Here is a 12,588-nt window from a genome sequence, read left to right as displayed (position 1 = left end):
CTATTATCTTTCTGTTTTCAGACATAATTTAATTGGTTACATAATACAGCATTAATTGGCAGTAAAAAACATGTCAATATTCTCATCCGTAGCATGCAATTGTGCATTTTGGCAGTGTGAGACAGAGACATATTCAGTAATCTCAAGGGACAGGTCTCTCACTATGTAACACCTCTCTTACGTCAGTCTACATCGATTGGACAAGGTCCCAGTAAAGCAAGGCTGGCAAGAAACTGAGATAAGAGGGAACCAGGCCTGTTGGCTTGTTGGGTGGCTCGATGTTCAATTCTGTCTGGTTGGCTGACGAGGTGTTTGGCTGCTGTGTACTTAAATCACTCCCACACAAACATACTAACAGAAGTGAGGTTAACCTTCATGCTGTCAACTATTAAAAAAAGTGCTTCAATGTGTAAAAAATGTAAAGCTGAAAAAATTCTACCAAATTCAAAATGAATCGCCACCTACACTTTGTTAATCATCCGAGTCAAAAATGCCAAACATTTTCTAATTTTAGCCCCTCAATTGTGAGGACTTGTAGAAAACAAACCATTTAAATGGGCCACTTTTGACTCTGGATAGTAGTGATGAGGATTTTTTTTTTCATTTTGTGGCATTTTATTTACAAAAAGGTTAAAGGTTAGCTACCTGTGCAGATCAAGTTTTGGTTGTCTTGTGCATGTGCACTAGGATATACATGCGCACGTGCACACAAGTGACTCAATACACAGTCCTGCCAATTTTATCTCACTATCCCACTGATCTACTGGTGGCGGTAAGACACTAAGCTACACAGTAATGTGCTGGAAAATGCCAGAGAGAAGAGACTGTACTAATAAACAAGGATGTGAACAATGCTGTATTTAAACTTTTAAGAAGTTTATGAGGAAGGAAATGCATTTGCTTGTTTGACCTCAAAAATATACAGTGCATTTGGATGACTAAAAGTAAATGTAAACAAAAATTTTGTGTACAAGAAAACTTCATGGGGCACCTGTAATTGATTAATACTGATACTAAATACTGGGACTTAACTTGAATTATATTCTAAGGTATTGTAAACCATTACAATAACAAAAAAACTCTAGCCCCAACAAATGCCATAGGGTTAAGCATAATGTTAATATCTTGAAGACAAACACCTCTGTATAGATACATTAACAGAATTTCCCAACAAGACTGTCTTGAGCTCGAACATGCCCATTTAACGTGGCTCATTTCACAACCTACACGTTGTGCTTGGGTAATCCTTGTATTAAGTTCAATGGTGTGTTTTCCTTGCTATTGGATGGTGAGCCTTGTGTTTGCTCTTAAAGGTTCATGTGAACAAGAAATCCCCACCCGTGCATAATACCCAACACATTGGTGATTTTACCACCTAAGCTTTTGCAAAAGCCATAGAAAATCCTTAAATACAAACACACATACAGCCATGATTTTACCAGACCTTTATACTTCATGGACACAGCATTGAAACTATTGTAGATAGGGGAATATTTTAAATTTGCATTTCAGTGTTATTGAATTAATTTTGTACTATTCAGTACACAATAGGTCTGTCTGACTAGCAGCTTTATTAATTATTGAGCAAGGCCTTTTCTCTGCTGAGTGATCATAGGAACAGATATTCACCATTATGATCCAGCTGCATGAAATTTAGAATTCACATTGCTGACTCTTTTATAACTGCATCAGATCAAACTGATGTTATCATGGGGTTTTATGGGCTGGTACGGCTTAAGTATTCTTTCCATGCCGGCTTCAAATGGGGCTGCAACTAACGATTATTTTCATTGTCGACTAATCTGTCGATTATTTCTTTGATTAGTCGATTAATCATATTATCAAAAAATGTGTTAAAATGTTGAAAAATGTAGGTGTCTCCCAAACCCCAAAATTATGTCATCTAAAGTCTTGTTTCGTACTCACGCCAAAGGGTTTTAGTTCACTGTCATGGGAGAGTGTGTAAAGCTGCCAATATTTGAACGTAAGAAGCTCCAATAAGAGTATTTTGGAGTGCTTTTATAGTACTTTTCTATGAAAATGACTCAAACTGATTAGTCGGCTACTAAAATAGTCACGATTATTTTAATAGTCGATTAGTCATCGATTAGTCAACTAATCGTTGCAGCTCTAGCTTCAAAACAACGCTACTGAACAAATACAACCAGCATTGCTATCACCTGGTCTTCACAGTTCATTTTTGCAATTTATTACCGCATGTTTTGCTGGTGAAGACCTGATATCTGCTCCTTGTTGAAAACCAAACTATAAACTTTTACAGCAACATTTCAAGTCTGTAGGCGGTAAGTGTTTCATGCTTAAAATACCTTTTGTACAACTATGAAACTTGGAGCAACTGGGGTCATTTCGGCCCACTGGTATCATCTTGTCAAAATCATGTTGGACTTCATGTTGTTGTTTGCTCACTGATCTGGTTGGGATCAGATAAGTTAAGGTGATTGTAAAGAACGTGATAGCTGCGAATAAACTGAAAGGAAGGTGTTTGATATTAGTGATCCTCCACAGATTTTCACACATTTTATTATTGTTGTCTGGGAATGGCATTCCCACAGGACACCCATGTGAGGAAGAATCGAGGATGAGGGGGCAGGATTGGAGAACAGATAGATGAGAAATGATGAAGAGTGACACTTTTTATGGTTTGATTGTGTCGGCACTTGGCAGGTTGCCTGCTGCTGTTGCCTAGCTCTCTCTCTGATTGTTATTTGGAGCCCACTCTCTACTCGTTCACATTTGTCCCTTTAAAGTGTATTGAGCAAAGCCAGGCAGGGCTTATCTTACACCAGACTCCATACATGTTTTAAGTTCTCCTGAACTTGGACTAGAAGTGACGTTATGTTCCCTGGTGACATCAAGGGACTTGTGATAAGAATTCCCCACCATGCTAGTCATCTGTTATGTCAGTGGCAGGTGGAGCAGAGTGTGCTGCATCCAGTGAGTAATTTTTCTGTTGTGTCGCAGTAGGTGAAAATACAGATTGGATGGAATTAAGGGAATTAATGGGGCATTATGGGAAATAACAGAAAGAAAATGGAATTATAGTGGTTGTTTGCTCAGGCTTTATTTACTCCTGTTTTTGTTTTGTTTTTTGTTTTGCCATTGGTTGCCAGCAGATTATATTGTACTTAACACCTGTTTTGGCAATTAACGTATCGCAACAAAATCAAGTCAGTTTTCATTAGATTCCTCATCATGACTGTCATCTTTATTATCTGAGGGAATATTTTACTTCACTTTTGTTTTTCTGTCTCAAAGTCACACTTTGACCAATTAGATCCCAAATAAATAAAGAATAAATAATTTAATAAATAAAATGAAATAACAGAGAAACAAAGAAACAAACCTTTTACTATAATATTATAAGAAGACATGATTTAATAATTTGCCAAATAATTCCATTCAGTTTTCCAGTAGATACAATGTCAGATGTGTGATCAGGTGGCTAGCTAGCTAGTGCAAGTTAACTAATATGGAAAGATACTTTTTAAAATTTGAGGCGACAATGTAGGCTGTGTGCAAACTTAGGGTTTAAAATGAACAACTAATTTATAAAGGAAATGTTTTACAATAAAGAATGCATGGGAATAGATGAAACTCATTCGTTAACATGCTCAATCAAGCTACATTGCACATTAATTTTTATTTATTTATTTATTTATTTATTTATTTGTACCTATACCTGCACTGGCTACTGTAACTGCTGCACGTTTCATATTAATACTCTTCATGTTGCTCATACTGTATGTATCTAATGTTTTCTTACTCCCCATGCCATTTAAGCCATTCTATATTTTTTCCATATATCACCGTTCATTCTATATATCTGTTCTGTACATTATTCTGAACGTTACTGCCTTTTGCATTTCTGGTTAGATGCTGAACTGCATTTAATTGTCTCAGTACCTGTGCTTTGTGCAAAGACAAAAATTGGATCTCAACTAAAAAAAACCCCACGGTAACAGCTAGCTAGCAAAGCTAAGAGATGGTTGAAAATGAACAAGTTATAAACTGTGTACTTTGCTTTAGCCTACTGTCTGATGGTTAACTAAAATATTATAAGCATATAAAATAAATTCAGTTCAGTGATGTAATTAAAACTTTCCTGAAAGCATGTGGTGATTTGGCTCTGACAGTGAAGTACTGTTGGCAGTAGTCAGAGCTGCACATATGGGAGAATGTGCTGTGCATTTTGAGGGTTGTAATTTTACTGAAATCTTACTTATTTAGAATGCTGGCAAATTATCTGTACATGATGGAGTGCTGCTTAATACAGTGCATGGGTACAGTTGAATTAAATGGGCCTACTTTTAACTAAATATGCTATAGAACGTAGTACTGCTTTTTTATGTGTATTTCCCCCCCAATAAATTCACAATTAAAAGGTACAATTTTTCTATTGAAATCGGGCAAGCTGTATTATTTATTATTCAGGATCCTCATTAGTTGTTACTGACTACTCTCCACACAAAATGCACAAGACACTAAATCAAATTACCACATAATAGATAACAATATCAACAAACCTGAGTGAAACAAAAACAATAAAGCAGTAGTTGTCTCACATGCTCACGTGTCACCTCATCTGTAGATGATCAGAGGAAACCAGTGGAGCCCATGAAATAGGCACACAGAAGTATATATGACTGCACAACACCAAGGGTGACAATGAGGCCTCATCCAAGTGAGCACCACAAATACAATTAACCTTCACAAACATAACAGCAAATGTCAGTAAAACTGATTTCTTTCTTAACAATCGCTGCTCTCAATTTCTTCTTAAAACTAACCCTTCTATTAATTGACATAGTCCTATACATTGCAATTTTCTTTAAAGCACTGGTTTTAGGTGAGGGTTATGTGAAGCATCCCAAGAAAGAATGTCAGGTGTCATGATGTAGTCTACCAATACTGTGTGTTAGCTGTGTTGATATAGATATGTAGGTTTTCCTAAAGCACTAATATTTCCTATGTACTGAACCAGGCTTCCCTTGGAAATTTTCTGGAAATTTATTGGAAACTTTCCAACCCTTTGCAACTTTATGTGGCAGCACACATATCTCAGTAGACTATGACAGGCCAGGAAACAGTGTGCTCACATTTCCCCTACAGAGTTTTATGAATTGGGTTCATACCATAGTCACATTTGAATTAAATTACTGTCATTTATTGTGCAGTCCAGTTACTGTCGTATTGATCCAGATCTGCTTAGATAATTTGACTTGCTTTACTTATTACTCATGACTCATTATTTAAAACAAACATTATGGAATCATGATAGTCGCCACTCGACACAAGCGGTCTCCCTGGATCCACAAAGGAAAGAAACAGTGCTAGGCTCATATAGTCTGGCTTTCTTCACTGTGTAGATGCAGCCAGAGACACATCTGCCATCGTCAACATCATCTATTGATGTCACTACATGGCAGCTTTTCTTCTGCAATCCCTCCCCACTGGGCACTGCTCCTGTAGCCAAACCACAGCTGTGATTTAAAGGCATGATGGCCAATTGGCTCCCTGGCCTGGGGACTGTGGGTGACAAACAAGGGGTTTATTTTGGACAAAGCTATGTGACAGGTTGCATCATGTGTTCTTAAATTGTACCAAGCAATGTGGTGTCGAGGCCACAGCAGACACGCTCATATACTTCACAGTCATGACGACAACATGAATAGAATAAACGTTAAAGTATGTAAACAGGTGTTTATACAGTAAAATTAACTGATTTGTGGAAGTGGTATTTTAAGAGGCTTAAGAATAAGACGATATTCATGAAGCAGGAATTGTTCACACCAGCTTTGGGCGCCCTGCCTGTAAAGATTGGTTCATGTGATTTCAGCAGAATGGGAAATTAGAACTGTGGCCAGTCAGTAGCCAAACTGATTTACATTTTGTTGTATTAAAATGAAGTATAATGTACACATCACAGGAGTTAAAATCTTGTTTTATCTTTGTTACATTTACAGTAAGTGAAAATGTTATTTAAAGATCCAGTGTGTATGATTTAGAGGGATCATTGGCATACATGGAATACAATACAGTAAGTGTGTTTTCATATAGTGTATAAATCACCTGAAAATAGGAATCACGTTTTTGTTACCTGAGAACGAACCGTTTATATCTACAAAGGGAGCCGGTCCTCATCTTCGGAGATCGCCATGTTGCAAAATCCTGTTTCTACAGTAGCCCAGAATTGACAAAAGAAACACTGGCTCTAGATGGGGCCATTTGCGTTCCCATGTCTGCCACTGTATTTAGCAGCCCTCTGCAACAACAGCATCAAACAATACGCTGATTTTTTAACCAGAAACTGATTTGTGCTGTGTTTTTACTGGTTTAAATCAGCAGTTCTGTTTGTTTTGGAGCGAAAGAGACCTCTGCATATAATCCAATTTGCGCGAAAAACCTCCTGAACAATGAACACTTTTGGAATTGTAACCAGTGTAAATTTTACCTGGTTGCAATCCTCACCACTCTGTGCCACCAAATCCCCCTTCTTAACACTATTTCTTTAAGTTTAAAGTAATTACACCACAATGCAGTCGAGAAATCAAGCACAGATGTTTGTGCTTCAGTAATCTGTAAATGTATCAGCTAGTGTGACTGATGGACCAAGACATTAGCTTTCTGTCCTTCTTCTTCTTAAGTCACCCTCAGCCAGTTTAACCTGCCTGTAGTGTGCTTGGGGGCGGGGGGAAGAACTCCAGTTACTAGAGATAGATTAATTTCTTGCTGCTCTTCTCCCTGCAGCTGCATTATTACTGCTCCTCATCAAGGCACTGTCAGAGAGCAGCACAGCTCATTATCATGCAGATCCACTAGCAACTGAGAAACATACACACAGGCGTACAAGTGCACGCACAGACACAATCACAGATGGCATCAGTCATTGTAGGTGGGGCTCTAACAGGAGAATGATTATGGTAATATATGTGTGGAAATCTGAATGTCATTGAAGACATATTCATAATAGTAAGCTAGCAATGAAACAGAGAAAGCAGGAGATGGGTCATGGAGTACGTGCTTTCTGTCAGAAAGAAACTTCAGTGCAGTACGTAGAGGTGACCAACATGTTGGGGCAAAGACACGCAAGGGCCTGATATCATCCACATGTTACATATCTTTTTGGCATATGGCTGTCATTGTCGCCTTTTGTTTTAGGCAGTAGATCTCTGTGATTGGTTGAAGGCATTCAAAGAATCATGCAGTTGGGAAATGTGCTGCATCAAAGTGTTTGTACACGAGCCAGGAGGATTGCACATTTGTAGTTGTTGACATGCGGAATCTGATCATGTTATAAAGCCTGTGTAAAAGACGGAATGTTAGATATTTGGAAACTCATAGAAGTGATTATTTTTGATCACCTTGAGCTTATTTGAAAGACGAAGAAATTCCTTTTTAGTTTCATAAACCGTTTTTTGCAGCCTGCCCCAACCTGTTATTGAAACATCAGCTGTCAAAAAGACTGTACTCAAGGGAAGTGTAAGACAGGATCCCTAGTATTAAGCCTTATCTGTCACAAATGTGCTATTACCCGTAATTCAGCCTGCCCTTATCAGCCTGGCAATCAGAGCCAGCATTAACTCACTGCCACCCAGTGGTGTTTATAGGCCATATATGAATGCCTGTCTAAAATAAGCTTTCCTTCATCACAATACATCATGTCTAGTTGAAAGGACACACTGATCATCGAGCCAAGCTGGCCTGTCTTCTATGAATTCTCTCTGTGTGGTCTTAGAGAACAGCTGGAAGTATTAGGTTTCTTAGAGGTGCGAAATTGTAATTTCTCACAAGGGCGGGCCTGCAGTGTGTCACAGGTGTACTGATTGAAGTGATTTGACATCCCAGCTTTATTTAATGTAATTATATGTGTTTGTTGATTGGGGGACTGGTGAGGATGGGAGAGGCGGGATGTGTTGTAATTATACGAAAAAATGCCAAGACATTCTGGTTCCTCATTATTTTTGTGGTTGTGGCCTTGGGTGACATCGGTATCGGTTGGACTCACAGTGACTTCTCCAAGCACATTTAGCTATGTATTGGCCCCACATGAAACAGTAATTGGAGATGGTCATGTCTCTGTGGCTGCCTTAAATGCTCTGCACTAAAGGTTAGGAAGTCAGGGCCAAACCAGGTTTGGGGTGAGAAGGTTCATTGGTTTATGTCTGTCAGGGTAAATGTGTATGTCTTAAGGCTCCGACATACTTTCCGTATTAAACGTCCCCGGACAGCTGTGGTCACACGGACGCGCACACAGTTCTATTCATAGTACAATTAAGCGAAGAAGGCTGACTGGTGGGCTTACCATTCTCTTACTGTCAACATCAGGTGAAAGTGAAACTAAGAAGAATGTTGTATATCCAACTTAAAACTAACTTCACCTTAGGCAGCTGCGGGTGGCTTGACTGACAATCAGCACTGCTACAAAAAATGGGCTGCCCACAGATGTCGACATAGGGGTCCACGCAGATTCTTGCGGACATGGGTGGATGACGACATTTACGTCTCACGGACCCTTGCGGGCACATGAATGCGGACACTGTGAATTAGCCTTCTTAAGAACCAGTTTTGAGTTTCAAACTGAACAAAGTTTGGTTTAGTTTAAAGGTTACAGTTAGGATTGGGCTAACTTCAGTTTAAATGTTGAGGTTAAATGGATGGTTCAGATCTTTTGAAGCAGGGTTGTATCAGGTTCTTACCATAGTCAGTATATTAGCTACAATAAGTGTCAGTTGGGACACCACAGGCTTGGAGAAGTCCAATCCGGAAGCTAAGCAATGTATAGTCACTCAGTCACAAAAGTCACTCAATAACACAAGGTAACAAACTGATCCAGGCAGCGGTAGACCAGCAGCTCCCGTGTTCAGTGAGTCAAACTTACAGTTTTTGTCTATGCAGTCTGGTGACTGTGACGAGAGCATAGATAGGGAACTGTAGCTGTTAGTGGTTTCCCCGCTGGCATGGGCTGTCTGATGGAAAGGTAAAGTGGTGCTGACAGACATCTACTGTAGTGTTGCACAGTATACCGGTACTAAAATAGTACCGCGATACTAGAGTATTCCAAACGGTAATATACTGCATTTGGAAAATACCGGTACTTTGAAATTGATTCAGTTCAGTAATTTAGTTAATTTATTTTACTCATTTATGCACACAAACGCCTTTCTTGTTCCTATTGGAACACAGATTGCACAAGTGGTGTGTATGACAACACCTGTATCAACATTCGCAGCTGGCGCACGTGAAAAAAGACCAGAGAAAGTCTGCCTCGCAAAGGGAGACAACACGAGACAACATAAACTTGGTGGAACATTTGAGTTACCAAACCGTGACGTCCGTACCGAGGTACTTACCGAATCATGATTTTTTTGGTACTGTTACACCCCTACTATTTATTGTTCTAAAGGTTTGTATCCAAAAGGACTTTCCCTTAGGAAAAGTACCGAAGAGTATCGAAAAGTATCGAAATCCATATTGGTATTGGTACCGAAACAAAGATTTTGGTATCGTGACAACACTAATCTACTGTATGTAATACACTGACTATGGATAAGTACCCCATAAAACTCCACTTCAGAAAATCTGAACTATTCTATTAAGCATGTACTGCTCATAGTTAAGGCTGAGGTTAAGAGCTGGAGAATGAATGTCCTCACAAGTATAGCACTTTTATGTGTGTTTGGGTGCAGTAATTATTGTTTCAAGGCACTATAATTTGATAAAGAATATTAATAATATGCACCCTTGCTGCTATCTATCCTGACAGCTTTATGTCTTTTCTAATTGGATCGTTCTATCTCTTGATGTTTCCATGAGATTGATATCAGACTAATTATTTTCACTGATGTCGTAACCTCTTTTTTAATGAGTGTAACCAGCCTCTCGATGTTGCTATGAAACTTAACCTTTTATGGCATGGACCACAACAACGAATATGTTTTTCAGTACTGACTAATTAGTATGAAAAATGGCTCATATATAACCCTCATAAAGTTCCAGTAATACCTTGCTGCTTTTAACAGAACATCAAGTTGTTAAAATAACACAACAGAGGTTAATGTGCTTGGTATACTATGCTGTTATCACATCCCCCAGATCTCACCTGTTTGCCAGAGGATGTAATTGTTTTCTGGACTACATTTAATACAAGAGATGAATTATCACACTCTAATAATTAAGTACACTTAATAATATCTTCTTCCAGATCATGGTCTGAGGTGTTGCTCTTTATTGTTGTGTGAAAATGGGCTGTCAGTGTTGGCCATCTGTGAAAACAAAGTGTTTTATTTTCATAACTCCCACACATAAACTCAGAGCTATGGAGTGATTTGGTATGGTAAACAACAAGTGATTAATATATTTGGAGTGTCAGAGAAAATGTAAGGATCTCCACGCTGTTTTCCCACCAGTCTTATCACAGTCAAGCCAATCTTTGTCAATGTACTCGGCTTAGTGCCTACACTATTTGAAAAACTGCAGTTCGACGGAGTCAGGGTCCTTTTCTCTGCCCTGTAAGTTTCCCTCATTCTTCTGCCACATGTTACTGCCACCACAGATCCTTTATCTGACATCACTGTTCATCAACCCACACAACAAACTTACAAACTTTGAGTGTGTGTCTGCCTGTCCGCCGCTGATCGTGCATACTACTGGACCAATCACCCTAATATTTTGTATTCACATTTATGACTGTATGCTCAAGGACCTTTCGTGGTTATGGTGATTGACAATCGTTAAAAAACTGGTTTTATTGACTGTTGCACATCGTCATTGGGTGCTGACTCCTGACTCCTCGCAGCCAGCCAGTCGAGGCCACAAGTCCTCAACAAATTCACACTGCAAAAGCATCACACAAAAGGCATTTCTGACATTTGGTTAGGCTAAAAACAATAAGCTTTACTGTCTGTCTCTGGCCACATTTTGGCCTTTGTTGTGGACGAAAAACTGACATCCATAGAGGACTTTGGTCTCATTTTGAAGAGGAGCATCTGCGGATTAATTCTGTTCCTGATATGTAATAATCCACTAACATTAGGCACAATATGAGATGGAAAAAGTATTGTTATCTTTGTCACCATCTTAACTGAAAGGGAGCCAGGAGGGACAATTCCACAAGGTGCAGCTGTACCTCATGCATTGTCTAAGGCGGCGGAGGTCAGCTCCAGTGGCTGCCTGGCGGTGATCTGCCCTCCACTGAGTGCACTTTCTAGTTTCAGTCTGTCATTGCTTTTAACATTTTGCTCCATTTCAGTGATGAGATATCTTATTGAATGTCTGCTGTGTGTACCATTTTGTTTTATTAGTGAATGCAAGTAACACATGTTAGTAATGAGTGCACTTCTATCTCCCCAAGGCCAACACTCAGGGGAAGCAGCTTTTAGTGTCCAGTGAACTGTACTAATTTCTCATTACAATAGCCCCAAGTTCATTTTTAAATTGCATATAAAGTCATAAAAAACAGTAAAATTATTGAGGTGAAAATTGGAATCAAAAATCAATTTGCACATGATAGTCATGTACCTATTTATCTTTCTTCTGTCTGTATCTCTTTTGCTAACTCTTTCCTCCTGTCTTTCTCAGGGTCTAGATGAGGAGGCAATAGTTGACCATGGGAAGACCAGTTTCACCACTCACACAAACTATGAATCGGAAGATTTGGAAAGTAAGTTTAAAGCCACCCATACTGAAAGATTTTTCCTGTGTCTATGTCTTTTTTTTTAATTGAAAGGGTAGATTCCTAAGCCAGCACGTGTTAAGTGGAAACACTTGCTGGATAGCAAGATTGTGTTGCCTTTTCTATCTCTACTAAACTAATGTTTGATTTTATTTTCATTCATTCCTCACTAGCTGCTGATCACTTGAAGTGTGATGCACCAGGCTAGGTAAACTTGAGACACTCCAGGCTCTTGAAATTTTGTTGTTTTTGAGATTTTGTAGTAAGGCTGTGGAATAATATTATTATTATTAATATAAATATATAATTTGGGAAAATATTTTAATATCTTTATCCACCTTATTCCTCAGGGCACTACTGTAGAAATGATTATGGGCACAACTTCCAGTGAGATAGCGGAAGTAGCAGTAAGCTTAGTCCCATAGACTGTCTGTGGTTAGTCCCAGTGGCTACTCTTGGTGGCTAACTGCCAATGCCGGTTCTTTTTGAAAGTAATTTGCCTTCAGTTTAGGAAATACTGATTTATTTTTAACAAATACTTAACTAATGTTAACTTAGCCTTTTCTAAAATGTCTTTGCGGAGCTCTGGTACCTGTTGCACTGTCCGTGTCTGTAACGACTAACAACCAGTCTAAGCTAAATTTTGTCTTCAGAAACTGTGTGTTGAACATGTAACCAGAACAAAAAGGGATTGTTGCCAAAGGTACCACTGATGTGAGAAATAAAACCACAAGAGTTTGAGAGAGAAAGTGAGAGAGAATGACACCTAGAATGAGAGGTCCGTCACTCAGCATCAGTACATGATATCTTTCCTCGTCTGACTTCATTCACAACCTACATTAGAAAATTGCTCGTTATAAAATAAACTCCGCAACATACCTTGAAATATGTCTTTA

At 38.8% G+C, this 12,588-nt stretch overlaps 1 protein-coding gene across 10 annotated transcripts in view; it reads left to right on the top strand.

Moving 5' to 3' along the window:
* LOC126383453 (sodium bicarbonate cotransporter 3-like) overlaps window positions 1–12,588 on the top strand; it is a 62,498-nt gene that overhangs the window by 11,426 nt on the left and 38,484 nt on the right. For all 10 annotated transcript variants that reach the window (XM_050033944.1, XM_050033950.1, XM_050033949.1 and 7 more), the window contains exon 2: window positions 11,599–11,680. In XM_050033944.1, coding sequence (XP_049889901.1) covers window positions 11,599–11,680 — 82 coding nt within the window. The remainder of the gene's footprint in view (window positions 1–11,598; window positions 11,681–12,588) is intronic.

This window comes from Epinephelus moara, chromosome 22, assembly GCF_006386435.1.
Source record: "Epinephelus moara isolate mb chromosome 22, YSFRI_EMoa_1.0, whole genome shotgun sequence".
Taxonomy (NCBI): Eukaryota; Metazoa; Chordata; class Actinopteri; order Perciformes; family Serranidae; genus Epinephelus; species Epinephelus moara.
Note: the sequence above shows the minus strand (reverse complement) of the source record. Positions and strands in the feature narration are given on the sequence as shown.